Source organism: Mugil cephalus, chromosome 13 (genome assembly GCF_022458985.1).
Source record: "Mugil cephalus isolate CIBA_MC_2020 chromosome 13, CIBA_Mcephalus_1.1, whole genome shotgun sequence".
Lineage (NCBI taxonomy): Eukaryota > Metazoa > Chordata > Actinopteri > Mugiliformes > Mugilidae > Mugil > Mugil cephalus.
The window spans coordinates 20,646,887-20,668,332 of NC_061782.1; the positions used below are offsets into that span (position 1 = coordinate 20,646,887).

Below are 21,446 nucleotides of genomic sequence, written 5' to 3' on the forward strand. Positions count from 1 at the left end.
CAGTTGGTCAGGTGAAGTTTGATCCTCCGTTTAGAAAGGAGACAGAGCCTCATCATGAACCGGTGAGTTACTTTGTGTGGCATGTGCTTGCATGTGTGTGAGTGAGGTTTGTTTTGTTGTCACTTCACGAGTACCGGCATGGCTGATCCTCACCCAATCACAGGAAGCACCCCCAACAATTCACCTCGTTGTCAGCCTGCGTCGAACCGAACACACAGCCCATCTACAGTTCAGTTTGGTTGCTGAAAGAATAGAATATTGCCGAGTATTTTTTTTTTGTAGTTTTTTTACAAAGTGACTAAGAAAACAGTGATGACGAACAGTAAGAATATTTTAATGTGGGAGATTCTGGCTCAGACCCAGCGCACGCTGGTGGGATTATATATCCCACCCAACCTGGAGTGCTACATTTCCCATTGTAAATGCTGGAGAGTGTAGCTCTACAGAAGGTCTGAGCTGAGTTCATTAGCCTGCTAACACCTCGACCTAGGCCTCACCGAACAGCAGAGGAACACTGTACCAAAGCTCATTACTATCTTCAGATCGCGTGTCTTGTTTTCTAGATACCGAAGCTGACTGTGCTATTTCCAGACACTTTCAGAGCGTTGAGACGATGTGGTCGCTGTAGGAGATAAACTGTGATGGTGCAGGGTTCAGTCATGGCATGTTTTGAGCCCTACACTCTTTTTTTTCCGTCCCTCATCTTTACTTTCCCCACTGTTCCCTTTCATATTTCCCTTCTTTGGGGGCGTCGACTAAAAAGGGAAAATTCAGCTAAAATCAGATCAAACCTTGTTCTTTTCTCTCCCTCAATTTCTGTCTCCACTCGTTTGATCAGCGGTCGTCTCTTCTACCCTCTCCACGGGTTCTTTTTGTCTTGTTGATAGTGTTGGTGTTGGTTCTCCATGATTTATTCACTCTGGACTATGATGCTATTTGTAACCTTTTAAAATCAATAAACCATTACCACATTCATATTGTATTAAATTATTAATAATGCTATTTATGTAGCCAGCTATTGTTAGCAGTAGCATATTGTAGCCTCTTCAATCTAGTAGACAGATGGTGCAGTGACTTTGGTATACAGTGGGGGAAATAAGTATTTGATCCCCTGCTGAATTTGTAAGTTTGCCCACTTCCATAGAAATGATCAGACTCTGGTTTTTATGGTTGTTTACTGGTTATGGGTATAGACAGAATATCAATCGAAAATGCATAAAAAACACACAATCTAAAAGTTATAAATTGTTATGTATTTTATTAAGGGAAATAAGTATTTGATCCCCAAGCACAACACAAGTCAGTACTTTGTAGAGAAACCTTTGTTGGCAAGCACAGCGATGAGACGTTTCTTGTAGTTGGTCACCAGGTTTGCACACAGCGCAGGAGGGATTTTGGCCCATTCATCTTTACAGACAGTCTCTAAATCCTTCAAGTTTCTTGGCTGCCTCTTGGAAACTCGGAGCTTCAGCTCCCTCACAGGTTTTCGATCGGGTTAAGGTCTGGAGACTGACTAGGCCACTCCATGACCTTAATATGCTTCTTCTTGAGCCACTCCTTTGTTGTCCTGGCAGTATGTTTTGGGTCATTGTCATGTTGGAAAACCCACCCACGAGGCATCTTCAGTGTTCTTGCTGAGGAAAGAAGGTTTTTGTCCAAGATGTTACAGTACATGGCTGCATTCATTGGCCCCATAATGCGGTGAAGTTGCCCTGTACCCTTTGCTGAAAAACAGCCCCAAAACATGATGTTTCCACCTCCATGCTTAACCGTGGGTATGGTGTTCTTTGGGTCATACTCACGTTTTTTCATCCTCCAAACACGGCGGGTCGAGTTAATGCCAAATAGCTCAACTTTGGTTTCGTCAGACCACAGCACTTTCTCCCAAGCCTTCTCTGAGTCATTTAGATGTTCACTGGCAAACTTAAGGCGGGCCTGTACATGTGCCTTCTTGAGCAGGGGGACCTTGCGGGCACTGCAAGAGTTCAATCCATAACGGCGCAGTGTGTTGCCAACTGTTTTCTTGGTGACGGAGGTCCCAACTGCTTCCAGATCATTAACAAGCTCCTGCCGTGTTGTTTTAGGCTGCTCCCTCACCTTTCTCATCATCATCCTCACTCCATGAGGCGAGATTTTGCGGGGAGCTCCAGACCGAGGACAGTTGATGGTCCTTTTATGGGTCTTCCACTTGCGAATAATGGCACCAATAGTTGTCACCTTCTCACCAAGCCTTTTGCTGATGGTTTTGTAACCTATACCAGCCTTGTGCAGGTCTACAATCTTGTCCCTGACATCTTTTGACAGCTCTTTGGTCTTGCCCATGGTGCTGTAGAAGTTGGAATGTAAGAAACTGATTCTTAGAGCAGGTGTGCTTTATATACATGACGAGTTAAGATCAGGAGTATTGGTAATTAGTTGACTGAGCACCGCTGTGTGCCGCATGCGCACCAGCCAATCTGTAGGAGCCTGAATTCTAAGTGAATTGTTGGGGATCAAATACTTATTTCCCTTAATAAAATACATAACAATTTATAACTTTTAGATTGTGTGTTTTTTATGCATTTTTGACTGATATTCTGTCTATACCCATAACCAGTAAACAACCATAAAAACCAGAGTCTGATCATTTCTATGGAAGTGGGCAAACTTACAAATTCAGCAGGGGATCAAATACTTATTTCCCCCACTGTATTTAACCTCCAGTGTGATACGTGTCACCCTCATTAAGTTAAAGTGGTTATATTCCAAAGAAACTGTTACATCAAACTGAAGGAAGCTATGCAAAGGTATCACTATTCATTTTGCATTTTTTAAGATCACATATATGATATTTTAATGAATTTTATCAGTGTCTCTTTTCTTCAGTTTTGCTGATTTTTAACCCTCATCTACACCAGTTTATCCCCATCACCCCTCCCTCCCCCTCCCCCCACTCTTGATATGTAACATCCCCGTACCCTTGGCCTCTGTCCTGCTGATCCACGGACTTCTGAGCCTATTTTGGCTTTAATCCATTTTTCACCCATCATCCCCCCTCTCTCACATCCTCGTCCGCCCCTGTTCCCTCCATCAGTCCAGGTTAATGTATTAACTGAGGTCTCTCTCGCTCTGTCTTGCTGACCAGTGTGAATCTGAGCCCTATCTGGACTGTGTTGAGGAGCTCTACTATACCGCGAGATCTAATCTGGTAGTACTCCTTCTGACTCTCTCTCTTTCTCTCTCTCTCTATCGCTCTCTCTCTCCCTCCCCCTTCTCTGCCCACCAATATAGGCCTTATTATTTTCCGCCTGTCTTCCTTTCTAACCTCGTGCCTTCTTTTGCTTTTACTCCATGTTGCTCGTTGTTCATCCGTTTCTTGAGGACGAGTCCTTGCTTTCTGAGCCCCTGCTGTCTCTGTCATCCGTTCTGTTTTTCAGAGAGCTGATTCTTTTGGCTGCTCGATGTCCAACATGTGTCTTTGTTCATTGTCACAGTGTTGGTTCATCTATTCTGGTCCATCCATCTGTTCCTGTTCAATTTGTTCTTCTTTTTCCAGCTTTGGCTTTTGCCTCACTAACTGGTGTTGTAGTTATCACGGTGATGAGAGTCGTTAGTGGTGGTGTCATCGTCGTCGTTGTTGTTTTCAGGCACGCACACAACACACATTCACACACAGAAACATACACACAGGGCAGGGTCAGATTCAGGTATGAAGCTGCAGCCTAAAAAGGTGGCGGGCCGGGACATTAGTCATGGATACTTTCATAGATTTAAGACAATAGTACTTAATGCAAATTTATGAACACACACACACTAAAACTTTTAACGTCGTCTGTATCGTGTGTGGTACTTGTTTGACATGTTTCCAACGTTCTCTTCAGAATGCATGTGTCTTGCTCTCTAACAAGCTCTAGCTGATCAGAGCAATGAGACTGTTTTTTTTTTCCACTTGTCAGCATCTGTGTGTGTGTTGTTCTGTTCATTTTCAGCATCTGTTTTTCCCTTTTGCACGCTTGTTACTTTATGGCTTTCTTCCAGAACTGTTTCAGTGACACTATGCTGCGTTCACATTGTGGTTTTTGTAACAGATGACAATCCTGGTTTGATTTGTATTGGTCTGAATTGTGCTGTTTGATTCAAAACCTGTTGGAGGAACTTAAACTACACTAAAAATCAGTCAGTATGTGTCCAGTGCACACGATGATTGATGTTAGCCCATCTGGCTAACTAGCCCAGTGTCTGCAGTAGTTTATGCCTGTATAGTACTTCACATTAGTACAGTGATTGTTTGAAATAAAAGATAAACAAGATCTGATCTGGCACGTTCCCCAATTGGATTGCGATTTCAGTCGGCATGTTACTCTTTTCTGGCTTTTAATTTTTGCTTTTGTCTTATGAAATACGGCATAATTTCACCTCTTCAACCTAAAAGGAAACTGTGTCATAAGGAAACTAAACTCTTTGGTCCCCACAAAGGGGCCATAACAGGACAGATCTAAGTCAAAGTTGCCTTATTTAAGATGTCATAAATCCAAAAGATTGGTAACCACTCGTCTAACTAACTTTTATTTCATACTTTTGCAATAACTTGGATCTTTTTAAATGATTTTAGATACCCTATTGCCCCTATTGCCAGTTTCCTTTTGGCTAACCTTACAGGCTAAACCTGTTCTTGATCTGTGACGACACAGATTGCTTTTGTGGCTTACATTGCATTGTTACTAGGCCACAATGTAAACTCAGCAAGAGTCACGTCTCTTCACCTACAGTGTATCCATACGTTCTCTCTGTGCATCTGTGAATTTCTGTGCCTATGAATTGTACAAATTGCTATTTTTTTGTGCTTGCTGCTGTCACTACTGCCACTGCAGTGACAGCCTCTGGAGTAATTTGGCAATTGGCAGATGTGGTTTATTGCCACATTAGGGCACGACTCAGCTTGTGTCCATGAGGAAATCAAATCCACCATTTTTATAAATGAGCCTGTCACTAATAAATATGCCGCAGAAGTAATGCCATTTGTTTATCTTGTAGGATTTGCAGTTGGAGTACGGCCACGATTCTCCAAGTTTGCTCGGAGGAAACAAGTAAGTCTTTTCACACCTTCATCTCTCAATGTCTCCTTGTTTTTTTTTCAACCATTAAGACTGGGTGAGTTTATGGATAAACAGAGTGCACCACTTGAGGATGTAAGCTCTGTGTTTATGTACGAGTTTGCTTAGTAAACAGAAAGCTCACGTTCAGATCCAAGCAGGAAAATGTCACTCATCTGGCAAGAACCAAGAACGTTTCATTCTCAGTGAAAATGTGTTTCTCTTTTTTCTTTTTTTTCATCCGATTACTAAACAGGAGTCTTCTCAAATCTGTGGAGGAGGAGCTTCAGCAGAGGTGAGTCAGACCTCTTCTTCTGCATCCTGAGTGATGTGATCTGCCGGAGTTCTAACCACGCTCACTCATCAGCCAATCATTGTTTAACGGCAGGACTAATCGAGCCAATCACACGCAACTAACGGCGTTCTAACGACTTCAGGCTGTCGCGGCTCTCGGCATTTTAGATGCTGCTGGGTTTTATTTTCCTTCTGCGGCTTGCTTCACGCTTTGATGTCATCAGGAAAAAGCTGTGCTTCATAGGGGCTTCCTGCAGAGCATGGCTCACACACAACCACACACACACACGTACGCATTCTCATGTGTGCATTCACACACATGCAAAACTGTTTTTTATTAGTCAATGAAGCAGGGGGTTTCATTATATCAATTACACCAGGACGTCTACAGAGGGAAATTCTTATGTGCTCAAAAGAAAATAATTGCTATTTCTGTGCTTTGCTATTTTCTACGAGGCAATCTGATTTCATAAATGTGTTTCGCTGAATTCTCTGAAGATTACAGAGAATGTTTTCATCTCTAAACAAAAGACGGTGTTGTAAATATCCCTTTTAGATGCTAGTTATTCCCTGCAAATCCACACGGTGTAAGATCCATGCCTGTTAGGTTACATGTAAGACCCAGACAATCTAATTTTAAATATTAGCTTTGTTGTAGCCTGTTTGAGTCCGCTCTTCGTATGTTGTGGTTATTTTTGCTCAGTCCTTTTGTCGACTTTAGAGAACGGGGGTACTGCTAGAGAAGAAACTGAGATTTGTACATGTTCAGAAGTCTGGTCTTAGTTTGTATATAGCACATAATAATGATGTGCCTGTGAGGTTGCCGTTGCTATGTTGTAATCATCAAAGTGTGACAGCTAAGTAGGAAATGGTAAACCACACTCCTTACCTTCCCAATGGAGGAGGAGATTACTTTAATTTGTCAGTTGGGCTTTAAGACCCAGGTCTGTCAGCTAACTGTCTGATCTTGACGTTTTCCAATTTCCCACCTTGTCTCAGCTTGTCTGTATGACTTAGCTATTGAAAGACAGGAAATTATGGAAGTGAGGCGTTGAAGTGAAGGTAGTATGGCATTTAATCAATGTTTTTATGAATGTAAGGGTCCCTTAAAGCATAAAAAAGTTATTACTGTAAAATCTTAAATATACACTGTGGTTAAATAATTTCTGGTTCTCAAAAATTAGCTACCGCAAAGAAGTAATAAGTTGAATGCTAATCATTTAAAAGCACTTGTCCTTGTCCGTAATCGTAATGTTGATGTTTAGTGGCGTTTACTGCTGCTTCACACAGACCAATACAGAAGAAAAGTAGAAGCTACTGCTTTTGAGTAAAGCCAGTGTTTCACTGTTTTATTTTTATCAGTAGTGATCTGTAATAATGTGTGTTATAAATGATTTTCAAATAAAGCACATGTTCTCTGCAGTGGAGATAAAGAAAGGCTTCGGCCAATATTTGAGAATTTACGGTGTGTGAATTAATTTAGATTTCGTGTGATTTACCTAGGCTTATATCAGGGTTTCTGCTGAGTTGCGATTAGCTTTGTGAGGACTGAATAGGTTGAGACAGTTGAAGCTGTAATTGTCCATTTGTGGGAGTAACCAGCAGGATGTTATGGCTGAATTTCACTGAACCTTGGTTTATCGATTTTGAAAAGGCAGGGTTCCCCTTTTATATTTAAATCTGTTGAGTCCTTTCAGATGTGCCCAGTGCTCTAGAGTTAGAAAAAGCTTGTGAACCAAGCGTCACTCAGTTCTCCCTCCCCTTTCCCTTCTACCTCCATCCTCCTCCTCCTGTTGTCATCTCCTATCTCCTATGCTTGCTCCCTTTCTCCTTTCATCTCTCCCACTCTTGCCCTCCCTATCACTACAATTTCTACTTCCTACTCCTTCCTGTCTTTCCCACTCCCCTCCTGTCTTCACGTCCTCTCCCAGGGGCCATGTGGCACACTTAGGGGATGATGAGGATGAGGATGATGATGGTGCAGATGATGATGAAACTCACACTCAGTAAGTTCCCTTTCAGTCTAAGAGCTGGAAGCCTCTCCCTCCTCGTCTCCACCATCTCTCTTTACTTTCCCCCGCCCGCCCCTCCCCCTTGAGGGAGGGACGGGCTCCTCATCCTCATCCTCGAGGATGTGGATGAGGAGGAAGATGAGGAGGAAGGCTTCCTGTCTTTGCCACAGTTTCATCCACGCATCTCTACGCAGCACACACCACCATCACGCCACACGTGCCACTCTTGTTTGTGTGTGTTCACCGCCTGTGTGTCCTCCATGCTGGTGCTGCTGTTTCGGTGTGAAGCTTTAAAGCTGCTAACAGTTACCCTAAACACTCACCAAGAATCTGTCGTTACTGTTTCGGCGTTCTCTGTCCTCTGTCGTTTTCTCCACATATTTCTACCTCAAGAGATATGAAATGGATTAACCCGATCTATTTTTGTTCCGTGCAACACGAGGCCCGAGTTCAGCCCCTTTCCTTAGATAACCGAGCCTCATGACCTTGCCGTCTTATTTGGCGTCTTCTTGTTTTGTTCTCCACTTGCATCGCCATCTGTTTGCCTCCTTGCTGTGTGTGTTTGTGTGTGTGCAGTCACGCTGCCGTCTGTCTTCTCCTGCCTCTATAAAACTGTTGATCTGGCGTCCAACCTCTTCCCCCATTGTGTAAAAGCCAAACGTCTGTGGTGGGCCAGAGACTTCTTTCTAGACAGATATTTTCCACCGCAGTCAGAGAGGCCTTTTGTTGCGTTTTATTTTAGGATTTTTGCACATAGGCGCATCCAGAACACACAGTGCAGTGATAGCAGAAACATAAAGAGCTCGAATTCCTTCCTATTAACACGCTCAATAAACCAATATAGCTAACTTTGTTAACGACGCCTGTAAATGCTGAGTAACACCTGAAAATGTTTTCAAACTGTTTTCAACTGTGGAAAAGGAGGAATTGTGTCCAGACTCGACGCACAAACATTTAGCTTTGAGAAATCGCTAACTGCTAGCTAACTACTTGCAGTTGCTAAGTGACCTCATAATACTTCATACAAACATTTTCTCCCCTTTCCTTCTGATAAATCCCCAACCAATATTGAGCCTAAAAATAGTCACACACATGTTTCTTTTCTGCTTCTTTTCGTAGACGTAAACATTTAGATTATAGAGGCAAAAAAAGCTAATCGCGTCAAAACACAACATTGAGCTGCTAAGTCCCCCTGAAGCTCACCAAAAACAAAGTTCATGGGCAGGTTTCTTTTCTGTTTTTTAAATCTAAAGAGAGTACTTTGTTACAAATCACCCTGCTTTCCTTTTAGATCTTTCTTTTTGCCAACTGCAATTGTTCTTCTTTACCGCCTTATATGAATCCTTAAATCAATACATAAACTGTTTCATTTGACGATTAGTTTTTACTGATAAACTTCACATTTTAAGCTTCTCCCAGGGGGACTTTAGTTTGGTGTTTTCGCTGTAATTTGCTCCAAACCCCTGCCCATATTGGTGTGCTGTGATTGTTTATTTTTTGTCTGTCATTCATTAACAAATGGCTTTGTAACTATGAAATACATAAACCGTCATGGATAAAGTCTCTCCGAATGTAGTGCTGGTCATTAAGAAGTTCTTAATGTGGGGAGCCCTGGATTGAAATGAGGACAAAAATTAAACTAAAGTCCTTTTAGGGGTAATGTTGAATTTTCCGTATTGGGACTTTTAATATATTTTGACCAAGATACAAAACTCAGTACAGGTGACATTGGCTCAATTGCATCATCATTTTCAATGTCAGTGCTACTGTTCTCGGAGGCTTTACACATTTCTCATCTATAGTTTTTTTTCTTTACCTATTCCAATCTTTTTAGGGTTAGGGTTAGTAGTAAATGAAACTTTTTAGTTCCATTTACTGCTAACCCTCTAAGATAGTTATCGTATGTCTGTCTCAGTGTCAGATAGTGTCAGGCTATGGTTATACCTGTCATTTCAGCCTGTTTAACAGCCAGTTGCTCCTTAAAATACTGCAATAATAATGCAATAACATTAGACTATGTTGGCATAAGTAAGTCTTTTAACTGACTTTTAGAAGTCTTTTATAATCTAAGCAATAATGAGCGTGTGACATGTTAAACCACAGCCTCACTGCTAACATGCTGATATATATATATGTATAAGTTTGTAGTAAACAGCAGTTGTTTGTCCTTTTTTGATCGTCTTATCTCAAATCTTTCTTCTTTACATTCTTCAGTAAATCAAGCACTATCATGAGGCCAAAGGTCCCGCCTCCTCTTCCTCCTAAGGTATTTATCAGCCACAGTCAACGTTTTCATTTCGAAGGATTTTTACTGTCTGGATTAGGGAAAATAAACGGATCTGTGTTTACCTCCAGCCCAAGTCTCTCAGCACGCCTCAACATCCGCCTCAGCAAGCGCAAAAACACGACGATAGCCAATCCCACAGCGAGGATGACGGCGGAGGGGGAGGGACCATCAAGCGCTGTCCGGTGCCAGAGACACCGAGCCCCGCCAAGCCCGCCTCCAATGTCCCCCCGCGGCCCCCGCCCCCGAAGCTGCCGCCCCACCGCCGAAGTAGCCTAGGTAACGAGAGCCCGAAGTGCAAAGACGTCGAAAACTCTGCCCCAGAGGATGATGGGAGCTTTAGGCATTTCTGGGAGTGGCTCCACACGCCTCACACAGAGGAGGAGCTGGAGGAGGCGTGGGAGGTGCTGAAGGAGGTGAAAGAGGAGCAGGAAAAAGAGGAGGAAAAGGAAGAGAGTAAGAGCAGCTGATTGGTAGATGGGTAGCGTCCGCAGATCCTGTCGCCCCTTTCGATCGGTTGTGTGGTCTCCCATTACTCAATCTTTGTAGTTTTAATTGATTTATTTGTCTCATGAATCCATTAACAATAATGCTTTTTAATGTTTTGTTTGTAACTCCTTCTTTCCATCAGCCCCCCTCTTAATATGACTGTTTGTCTCTAAAGTCATTTATGTGAAATCTGATTGGTTGTTTAATCCAATCAATCAAAAGCTGCTACCACTCCCCCTCGCTTCCAGGGAGGAGGAAGGAAGAGGAGAAAACATTGTCCTGGCTGATGCTGCCGAAGCTTAAATTAATTTAAGCTTCAAATGCTTCAAATGTCCTATTCTGTTTAATTACAGAATCTAACTAAATCGTAAAACGGAAAACCATTCTGATTGAAGGTTCCCTCTTGGTCGTGTTACTAAATCATATAGTCTGATAGTAAATATGTTTATGCATTTCTCAAAATATAGCTCAGGGTAGAACTATGAGAAGCTCGGAGCTGCTCTGCTCGCTATGGAACATTGAATCTGCAGGAAATAAAACTTTATTTAAAGCTTTATTTATTCCAACCAGAGAGAAACAATCAAATCAAACTAATAGCAAGGTTATTAGTTGCTAATTTTTCACACTGAACGACATTATCAAAGGTTAACACCACCTCTCTCAGTCTAAATGCGGTGGTTACATGACTGAGGTGATTATTAAAGGCAAACTGTAAATGTAGCCGTCCTCGTTCTCCCCATCTTGTCCGGAAATTACCCACAGAACAGAGCAGATCATCTAGTTATGTGCTAGTGAAGTGGTAAAGGAGAAACTAGCCAGTCATAGCTGACTTTATTTGATCCTCTGTATTCTTCCTTCTAGCCGGCTTCCTCCCTCCTTCCCTCCCTCTTTGCTCCCAGTAGTTTGTTGTTATTGTTTTGCTGTAACTCTTCTCCTTGTCTTCAGTGCTGCGGATTCGATTGTTCTCATTAAAATCAACAGTGTGAGTGGGTTGTGCTCACAGTGTATTCTAGAGTGAAGAGTGTTTACATTCATTCACCTACTTCCTCAGAGACGCTGCTGTAGAAGCCAACCCTCTCACTCTGGGTTTCTTTGCCACTCAAACACACTGAGTTGTGTCTGTGTCATTGTAGGTAATGGGCTGAACTCGCCACACAATGGTGAGAGAGACACCGGGGCGGAGAGGCAGTCCACCATGCCCCCTAGTGTCCCCATACGGAAAGATAAGAAGGACGTTCCGGTAAGCAGACAGTAAAAGGAGGGAAATGTGGCCGTCCAAAAACTACAACATATGTCATTGTTTAGCTACAGATTCATTGTTCTTTGCATGTCCAATTGCATCACTTTCTTTTGTCTTTATAATATGTATTTTTAATGTGTGCGTGTTTTTGCCCTAGAAGCCCATTAGTAATGGACTCCCACCAACACCTAAAGTGCATGTAAGTATCTTGTTTTACAAAGTCCTTGTTTTACTCATTAAAAAAATAGAGAGTTGGGTTAATCTGAGTAATGTTGAGTCCCAAACACAGAAGCTATTTAGAAGGAAAAGATCTTTAAATTGTAGCTGTGTCCTCTAAAGTAAACAATCATGAGTTTGGAGTTCTTTATTCTCCAAAAGCAGCAAAAGCTGAGTCAACTTATTAATTCATTTTAGTTTTATGTTTCTATCAGTCTAAAACAAACAATTACAAGATTGGAAGAACTCCTCTATTAAGCCTCATAGCACTCCACACACAAACAATAAAACTGAGACATAAACAGTCTTGCTACATTTCCAAAGGTTCAGTCTGTTGAGTCCAGGAAATAATAATAACAAACAGTCTGCATTGGAAGGAAAACGATCTGTACCCCATATGTTTCAAGAACAGCTTTCAGTTTACTTTGGGCTTTGATAGTTATTTAAAGCATTTTTTAATGGCTTAAATCTTCATGTCGTATAATTTTTTCTTTCCTCCCCTTCACAGATGGGTGCGTGTTTCTCCAAGGTGTTCAACGGCTGTCCTCTGAAGATCCACTGTGCCACTTCCTGGATCAACCCCGACACCAGAGGTGACCAATAAGAAAAGCAATGAACATCAACTCTTACGCTCCAGAGTTATTCAGCGTGAGCCGGTCCTTTAACAGTGTGCAAAATGTTTGTGTGTTTCAGACCAGTATTTGATATTCGGTGCAGAAGAGGGAATCTACACATTAAATCTCAACGAGCTGCATGAGACCACGATGGAACAGGTGAGACCGGAGATCATAGAAGTATACTGTATAAAAATACTTAACACTGTTACATGTGTCCTGTGGTGGTTATTTATTTTAGGCTCTGTCAGTAAATAGAAAATTGTTTTGGGGAAAGTGGTAGTGAAAGAAATAATTGCTAGTAGTTGTGTTGAATCAAACGTATTCTCTCTTTACTTCCTGTCTCTCTGCAGCTCTTCCCTCGCCGGTGTACCTGGCTGTATGTCATGAACAGCTGTCTTCTTTCCATATCTGGTGAGTTTGAACACTTCTTTACTCACAACATCTTGTATCTTGAATGAATATTGTTCTTTACATCAACTGTTTTTTTTTGTGTGTGTCCTCTTTTGCTCCATTCAGGAAAAGCCTCTCAGCTGTACTCACACAGTCTGAGTGGTCTGTTTGAACAGGCCCGACAGTTACAGAAGTTACCAGTAGCCATTCCCACACACAAGCTGCCTGATAAAATGATTCCCAGGTAACAGGAAGTCAATGCTGTCAATTATTTACCAACTCTTAATTCCTTTTATTAAAGGTACTTTAAAAATCGGTAGAGTTTCAAAGATCCTCTAATCATTTACTCAACTCTGTTAAGTCGCTGAGAATTAAATAACTTACCACTGAAAAGGAAAACAGTCTTTATCTATGTCTGAATCATCTGTGTACACCAGCCTCAACACAGAAAGCCTTTTTAAGTGACATGTTTTCGTTTTTGTCTGTTTACAGGAAGTTTGCTGTGTCCAATAAAATTCCAGACACTAAAGGGTGCCAAAAGTGCTGCGTAGGTGAGTTTTGTCAAAGATGACGTCCTATTTCCATGACTACTCATTTCTTGATTATGCAATACTTCATGTTTTCGCCTGACTTTATCGGACCTTACTGAGATCGTTCCTGTTACTGTAAGCTACATAGGAGGCATAGCCAAGTAGAACATTACACTTAGTATTTAAAATGACAATGTTATTTCACACTATATAACAAGACAAAGCATCAGGTAACTAATTTCTCAGGAATATAATAGTTAAATGCACACAAAGGACCAAATATGTCTTACTTTAGTTACTGATAACTTGTTGTGTCCATGTAGTTCGTAACCCGTACACAGGCCATAAGTACCTGTGTGGAGCCTTCCAGTCCAGTGTCATGCTGCTGGAGTGGGTGGAGTCCATGCAGAAGTTCATGCTCATCAAGGTCAGTTTAACTCTACAAAAAACTCATTTCTATCTTCTCACCTCCTTTTTTTTTTTTGGATAAGTCACAATGAAACGCATGGGCACATTTTTCAGAACACTGGCTAATAAAAACTTTACATATCACTTTAAGGTATTACATCTGCTCTATTCCCTAGTTTGATTTTAGATGAATTTGGAGTTTAAGCTACATTATTAGTAATTATTAGTTCTCCATTTACATTCTGTAGCATAACATACTACTGGGGGACAGCAATAGACAAACGCATGTAATACTTCTGATTCTCATCTGCCTTCATCTCCACAGAACATTGATTTCCCGTTGCCCTGTCCGATGGAGGTCTTTGAGATGTTGGTGGTCCCGGAGCAGACCTACCCTCTGATCTGCGTGGCGGTCAGTAAAGGAACCGAGCTCAACCAGGTGGTCCGATTCGGCACCGTCAACCCCAACTCTACCTCCTCCTGGTTCACAGAAACAGGTGAGCGCTTCTTCTCCTACGCTAAACCGACAGCGCTGAACGATGCAGGTGTGACCGAAATGTTAAACAAAAGACTCCCTCCTCTCTGCAGACACACCACAGTCTTGCGTGATTCACGTCACTCAGCTAGAGAGAGACACCATCCTCGTCTGCCTCGACAGTGAGTGGCCCACTTTAGTCATGTGAACATTGTCTAGTTTCAGCTGTTTCAGGTCAGAATTCTCCTGTTTTACCTGAGTTTCTTATTGTTTGTCTCTTCTCCACCTCTTTCTGCAGGATGTATAAAGATAGTGAACCTCCAGGGCCGGTTGAAATCCAGCAGGAAGTTGTCAGCTGAGCTCACCTTCAACTTCCAGATCGAATCCATTGGTAAAGGACTTGAAACATTTCATAAACCACTTAAATAAAAACTTCTCATGACATGACTGCAGAGACTTGATAGCATAGGGCTACATGTTCAATGAAACCAAAAGGTCACCTCTTACACCTCTTACAATTTAGAGAACTAGAAGTGGCCTGTATGTCTCCTGTTGGATTTGTACAGTATAAGGACTCCAGTTGTTCATTCATTCATTGGTTGTTTGATTACTTCCACACATTAATGCTCCTTAAACAACAATCTGCTTGTGTTTCTCAGTTTGTCTCCAAGACAGCGTCCTGGCCTTCTGGAGGCATGGCATGCAGGGGCGGAGTTTCAAGACCAACGAGGTGAGATATGGAGTTCTCTGTACATTATTTAAAACCCTGAGGCAGCCCTGGTATCATGTTCACTGCCAGGCTCCACTACGATTAGATGTCATTAAATGTGAGACTATAATTAGATTTTAGCTACTCCTCCTGTTGCTGCAATATTAGTGAATTAAAGTCAGGTTAGATCTACCATGGATCCTAACTTGACCTTCACCTACATCGCACGCCTGTCCTACTCCACGTCTCTTTGCGTTCAGATAGACAAAGAACACACTACCTCCTTCTGCCTCCTATTCACTGTTCCACTCAGACGTCATCTCTCTGTTGTGCGTTGCAGTGATCTCAGCAAAAGTAACGCTTGTTCGACGCAGATTAGCTCCGACTCCACAAGAGCCCCTCAGTTCATGTCGCCATTGTCTGAGCACACAGAGAAACTCGACCCAGCTGGCTAGAGGCCAGGTGGCAGTTCAGTGACATCATTACAGAAAGATGGCGGCGCACAAGTATAAACGCTTCCAACGGTGGAGCTTGTTACAATGAAGGCTCTGTTGCAAGAGCATATACAAAGTCAATTAGATGTAGGTTGTGTAGACTTTCATCTTCTATCATGACAGTAATAACTGTGTAACTGCAGCCAGAATGTGTTGCAGCATCTTTGACACTGACCAATTAAATACATGGAGTTGATTCAAAACCAATTGATTGTGATATTACCATCTGAAATTGTGGATCTGGTTCTCTGCAGATGTACGACAACTTGAGCAGTTTGTTTTACCTTTGTTCAAGACTGTTTGTTCTGACTGTGAAGCTTGTATGTGATCACAAATGTTGGTCAGGACGTCAGTGTTTCTAATAATTATCAGCGTTTTCACTGCCTTGACCTCTCTGTGTCTTTTCTCCTTGGTCAGATCACGCAGGAGATCTCTGACAGCACACGCATCTTCAGACTACTGGGATCAGACAGGTGACAAACACAGCCCTCTCACTCCACACACACTCACACACACAGACACTCTTAGCTCTCCGTTAACACGCTCTCTGATGTCTTAGAGATCCAGAGGCCGAGGACAAAGGCCTCGCTCTACCCAGGTACACTCGCAGCTCACTGGCCGCACACGGCCCAAACCTCTGCCTCTTTCTGTCGGGTATCTCGAGGCCTGCTTCACGTTATCCATCAGGAGCATTTAGACCAAGGGGGAAGAGACAGTGTGCCTGAAGAAAGCCATGAGAATATAGACACCAGAATAATCTGTCCCAGGCCTGGCCTTTAATCTCAATTTAATGTAAAATGTGGCAAGATTCGTATCAGGTTGGTAAAACCTGCGCAAAATATTAAATTACTTTAGAGCGGACTGGATCATTTTGGCGTCTATTGTCTCATGACCGAGAGGAGTCTCTTTAAGGTGTAATGTATGAGTCTTTGTAAGAGTATTAACACGTTTTCCTGAATTCTCCTCAGTGTAAACAGAGTACAGGGCAAAGTCAACTCTCTCTGCTCCCTTTTTCCCCAAATAACAGGGCTTTTACAGGCTTGAACCGTATCCTCTGTGGGTCCCTATGTGTGGCTGTCTTCACTCTTTATTTTATTAAGTAATGCATTTAACTCGGTCAGACTAAACTAATAACATGCTGAAAATCGGGCTGGGATGTTCTTTTGTGTGGGATATAAAGGTGAAATGAAGTCTGAAGCTTTACCGTCTTCCCTTGAAACTGACCCGGACGTCGTTCTTGTGTTCTTTTCCGTTGACGTGTTTGTGTTGCAGGGTGGTGGTGCTGGAGAGCAGGCCGACGGACAACCCTACGGCCCACAGCAACCTCTACATCCTGGCGGGCCACGAAAACAGCTACTGAGACACTCTCACACAAACATACCCGCACATTGAGACACTCTGTTAAACGCCCTCATCACTAGAGCAGACGGCGGGGGCGAGCGAGCGCCGCGCCGCTGACCCCGTCTTCACCTTCTCACCTGGCTGTGCGACTGGGAGATGAGCAGTTCGTGGGGAGGGGGAGGGGGTGGGGGTGGCGGGGCACAGGTGTGGATTTCCCAGTTACAGCCAGTTAAAATGCACCGCAGTGTTATATGTGTATCAGTGAAGTGTGTTGTATTGTAGCGGCGGGTTGTGGAGCTGCTTCACGCAGGGCGAGGGTTCAAACCGCTGAGGCCTGAGGTCAGCTTTGGGTTGAGATGGCCGGGGAATCTCATCACTGCAACTCTTTTCATCTCGCCTACCCCTGCATAATGTACACTGGGAAAACGTCATCCAGCACGGAAATCTGAACACTACTTCTACTACTAGCTCTACACATACTACTACTACTACTACTACTACTACTACTACTACAGCTACTGCTACTCGCGCTAAAGCTTCACAAAGGGCCATCTTGCACAGAAAACCCACCTTTCTCTCTTTTATTGTTTTTCTTATCTCTCCCCCTGCCCTTTTTTTTCCTCCACTTTTTAAAAACTACCCCTTTATTTATTGTGGCATGTTGTAACTTTAACAACCGGGATGACTTTCCTGTTTTTATTCGTTCTAGTTTTTTTGTTTTTTTTTTATTATTTTCTTTGGTTTTTTTAAGGATAGAAAAGAGAAAGCCGACTAAAAAGCTTCGCCACTTTCGCTAGCGTCGAATTCCAATACCACACCACACAAGTGCTTAATTGACCTCTATTTAATTGTTGTAAATATAAATGTAGTATTTTTTTGACAGAGACGAACACTAAAAAGACTGGTCATGTAGATAGGCGTGTGTATAGTCGCTCTGTGCAACTGTGGAGACGAACAGAGACAAGCGGCCGCGGAGGATATGGCAGTAAATTCACTTTGGACTTCCTTGATCATGTGACGTGGGTCAGGCAGACCCCCTGCAGTCTCCTCAGGTGGAGCTTTAGTAATCTGATATTACTCTTATAATGGTGTCGAGCTCAGGGTCGAACTGAGCCAACACGGGAGGTGACACAGATCGGTCATAATCACCCTGCATGCCAACGTAACTTCCTGCTTGTATGCACCATAGCAACTGTCGTCAGGGCAGCGGAGTTCTGTTCATTTAAGTTGGGTTTTTCGTTTTCCACATCATCCTTTTCGTTTTTTTTTTGTTTCGTTTTTTTATGCTGTTTTAATCAGAAATCTTTGTTCTCTCATGCTATTTTTTACTTTTATTGAACCACTGGTGTTAAGAATTTGCACAGAGAAAAATGTATTTCATAAACAAATGTGATGTCATTATAATATATGATGTTGTGTGTATGCACAGTGTGAGAGTGTATGCGTGTGTGTTTGGGTAGACGTGGAGTATGCACATACAAGTGCATCGTGTACAGACCTGGTCTTTAACAGGTGACAGATGTGTTGGCTGTCAAAGAGCATCAAGACATTTTAAAGGATGAGAAAAAAAGGCAGATTTACACAGAAATAACAAGAAATTAGATTTCTATGAAAGGCCTCCTATGACTGTTAGTCATAACTTAAAGCGGTAATTTTGTATAAATGAACTGATTTAAGGACTTCTGTCTAAACAGTTAGGTAAACCAATTGACGATTCTATTTACTCCTGCAAGGACAAAAACAACACCATAGAATAATTTTTAGGTCATGCTTGTTTTTTTCCTTCCATTGTTTCACCTCACTAAATTTTATTTAAATTTTTCTCTCTTATATTTACGCCCCTTCCCACTTGTAGCTAAGCTGCGTTCCACAAGCCTCCATTAGAAAATGAGTCTTTTTCAAAGCATCTTGCTCGTAACAATTTAAAACAAAAAAAAGTAACCCCGGTTTCTCTGAGTGCAACTCGATTACGTATAATGAGCGGCATGTCCTACGGCGTTATGTGTTTATGTGAAGAGAAGTGGAGTCAGTGTTGCTCCTTATTGTGTTTCTGTGTGATTCCTCGTGTTTTAATCGTTTTAGTAATAATCTGAGAGAGGTTTTAATCTTCGGCCTTCACCGCTGTGGCTTTTTAAAGGCCGACGTCTGTATGAGATTTGACATACATGGCATGCATGTAGATGTGCACTGTGGTGTGTAGAGGAGTCTACATGTGGCAGGACACTACCAGACTTTACAAGCTGTGACACTCGAGGTTGCTTCTGAGGACATAGACATTAGTTTAGTTTAGTTTGAACCTAACTGAGATACTATCCTGTCATGCTGACATCCTACGGAGCTCTGGCTCTTGTTTTCATTGCTTTATTTATCTCTAAATATGAACAGGAGAAAGCTTAAGTCTGTTAGTCAACCAAAAATGGATCATTACAAACATGAATTACAGACAAAGACAAAACGCTTCTGAGCAAATTCTACACCGACAAGGAGCACACAATACTGGTATTGATATACAGCTGGTTATCAGTATGGCAACAGTGATACGTCTGGTTGTTGCAGACTTAAATTGCTCGTGGAGGAAATCTTGATTCTGTTTTTCTGCCATTTTGAGGTTTATACTACATATTTGTACATGTCAGCAGTGATTTATTTAGTTAAAAAAAGAATAATTTGAAAGCAGAGAAGCAATGACAGCATTGGTTTTTAAGGTTAGCTATAGAGTAGATGGGATCATGCATCACCTGACGTGTCCATTAATGTTGTGAAGGTGGCTCTATAAGCGTTGCCATGTTGGGGAACTGAACGGCAACTGAAAACGTAATGTACCACCCTTCAGTTTCTCCTCGACTTCATTTTTCTCTTTGCGTACAGTGAAACTGAATTTTATGGTTGATTGTGTCATGCATATTTTTGGTCTTCGTTCTGACATCACAGCATGTCCTCCTCCAACCATTGAGAGACACGAACTAAACTAAGCCCCTTCACACTTTTCGCTTTTTCCATTTTTATGGGATTTATTTGTGGATCCTCTCACTGAGTCTAAGAGTTTGAATTGAAATTGTTATGTTTTTTTTTTTTGTTTGTTTTTTTAAATGATCTGTGCACGCTTTTATTAAAATAAATTGTGCTCCATTGCACCTGGATCATGCAAAACTAAAGCCTTCACGTTACAGCCATAGAAAAGATCAAATCTGGTAGTTTGTCAACAAACACAACATATTTTCACTATTTATATTTTTAAAATGATTTTTTTATCAGTAGCGAACGGTAAAATGCATTGTTGTTGCTTTGAATTGCCTACAAAGTGCATTAGTGCCCCAGACGAGCGAGTCAGCTTTGATCGTGCAAATACATGTGCTTCCTGCCAACGGATCCAGACTGGGCAAAATATATCAGGGCTGCAGCCGAGTGCGTCATTTAAGCTAAAATCTGTTCATTATTGTCAAAAGATATAAGTAAACCATTAAGACAAATTAATATTGTCGACCCAGCACGACTTCATTGTAAATCTGGATAAAATAAAAAAAAAAAATGAAGCATTCCTTTACATTAGGGCTCGGTTTCTCATCAATGAAACGTTTATTTGACTTTTTTTTTCTTCCTCGCGTAATGCCAAACTCCGTTGTCGAAACTTCTTATGGCCATATTTAGGTACAGTAGTCTACCTCGTGGTATGTGCTAGATTTAAAACTAAAACAGTATGTCTGGTTGTGAAGAAGACAGCCGATATAATGTTAGTGTTACACAAAACATGTTCTCTAAACTCTTAAATGTCTGTGTCCTCGCAGCGGATGTGTGTAAATGAACAAAAGATACTCAGATGTATCACACGAGTACAACGTACATGAGATATTCCACTTAAAAAGAGGGGAGATTTTTTTTTTTGATTATTTTTGAATCATTAGATTTTAAAAAAACGATAATAATAAATAATAATAATCAATGCTCACATCTTTGTGGATGTTTTCATGTGGCTCAAACAACCTCCAAGCAGTTGTATGCCTGTCTTTTTCTGCAGGGTTCATGACTTAAAACATGTTGGGAAAACTGTCTGTTTAGCGTAATAATAACAAAGTTCACATGGGACTGAATGATGCCCTGTTTCCTAACTTCTAGCCACCAAACGTTCAAGCTTGATCTATAACCCTGAAAGTAGGTGCCAATGTGGCAACGCTCTGTGCTGAAATCTTAAAAATCTGAAATCTGTGTTTTCTAAACTCATCTGAGCCTGGATCAAATCACACGGAGAATAAGTCACGGGCTCCGCTTGAAGACGCTTTGTGTACCACATGTGTACGTCTCCTCTACGATACACTTGCAGAAAAGCAAACTGAATTGGCGTTAACTTTCCTCCTTTACCTGTGAGTTATCTCCCAAAGCTGTTTGATCCAGATCTCCTCCCCGTCTTGAAACGCAGTAGGTCACGTCTGTTCTGTCGCTTTTACATCACCTTTGTCTTTTGCTTTCATAATGCGTATGTTATGAAATGTATATAGTGTAAAATAAAAATGGGTTTGTTTTACATACTGTATAATTGCCTATATTTTGTTTCAGAAGTGTAACAGATTTATGAGATGACAGGTTAACACATTAAAGAAGGAACTGAACTGTTTGGTGGCTTGTGGTCATTTCTGATGAGCAGCAGACGTGTCACAGGACGACAGGAAACTACACAATTGGAGGAAGAGGAAAGAATTAATTATGCTCGATCCCTGCTAGTGTATACCATCCAACACACTGTCAGGAAATGTAATTAGAGCATACCTGTTACTAACGCCTATGCCGTAGCTTCTGACTCGTTGGTAGGGATTATCTCATCACGCTGCCTGTGAGTGGGAAGTACTGCTTAACTCAAGCTTTATATAAGGTTTAAAAAAC

At 41.8% G+C, this 21,446-nt stretch overlaps 1 protein-coding gene across 10 annotated transcripts in view; it reads left to right on the top strand.

The window, feature by feature from the left end:
• Window positions 1-21,175, top strand: part of LOC125018668 (mitogen-activated protein kinase kinase kinase kinase 3-like) — a 42,542-nt gene extending 21,367 nt beyond the window's left edge. Inside the window, exons 14-35 of one of the 10 annotated variants that reach the window (XM_047602718.1) lie at window positions 4-62; window positions 3,125-3,187; window positions 5,014-5,066; window positions 5,329-5,367; window positions 7,298-7,372; window positions 9,593-9,644; window positions 9,734-10,118; window positions 11,285-11,391; window positions 11,549-11,590; window positions 12,116-12,200; window positions 12,301-12,380; window positions 12,575-12,635; window positions 12,741-12,858; window positions 13,107-13,165; window positions 13,468-13,571; window positions 13,878-14,049; window positions 14,141-14,209; window positions 14,326-14,418; window positions 14,687-14,757; window positions 15,648-15,703; window positions 15,790-15,828; window positions 16,503-21,175. In XM_047602718.1, coding sequence (XP_047458674.1) covers window positions 4-62; window positions 3,125-3,187; window positions 5,014-5,066; window positions 5,329-5,367; window positions 7,298-7,372; window positions 9,593-9,644; window positions 9,734-10,118; window positions 11,285-11,391; window positions 11,549-11,590; window positions 12,116-12,200; window positions 12,301-12,380; window positions 12,575-12,635; window positions 12,741-12,858; window positions 13,107-13,165; window positions 13,468-13,571; window positions 13,878-14,049; window positions 14,141-14,209; window positions 14,326-14,418; window positions 14,687-14,757; window positions 15,648-15,703; window positions 15,790-15,828; window positions 16,503-16,590 — 1,970 coding nt within the window. In that variant the 3' untranslated portion in view covers window positions 16,591-21,175. The remainder of the gene's footprint in view (window positions 1-3; window positions 63-3,124; window positions 3,188-5,013; window positions 5,067-5,328; window positions 5,368-7,297; window positions 7,373-9,592; window positions 9,645-9,733; window positions 10,119-11,284; window positions 11,392-11,548; window positions 11,591-12,115; window positions 12,201-12,300; window positions 12,381-12,574; window positions 12,636-12,740; window positions 12,859-13,106; window positions 13,166-13,467; window positions 13,572-13,877; window positions 14,050-14,140; window positions 14,210-14,325; window positions 14,419-14,686; window positions 14,758-15,647; window positions 15,704-15,789; window positions 15,829-16,502) is intronic. The other 9 variants (XM_047602719.1, XM_047602725.1, XM_047602726.1 and 6 more) reach the window with 9 other exon arrangements.
• The last annotated feature ends 271 nt before the right edge of the window (window positions 21,176-21,446 follow it).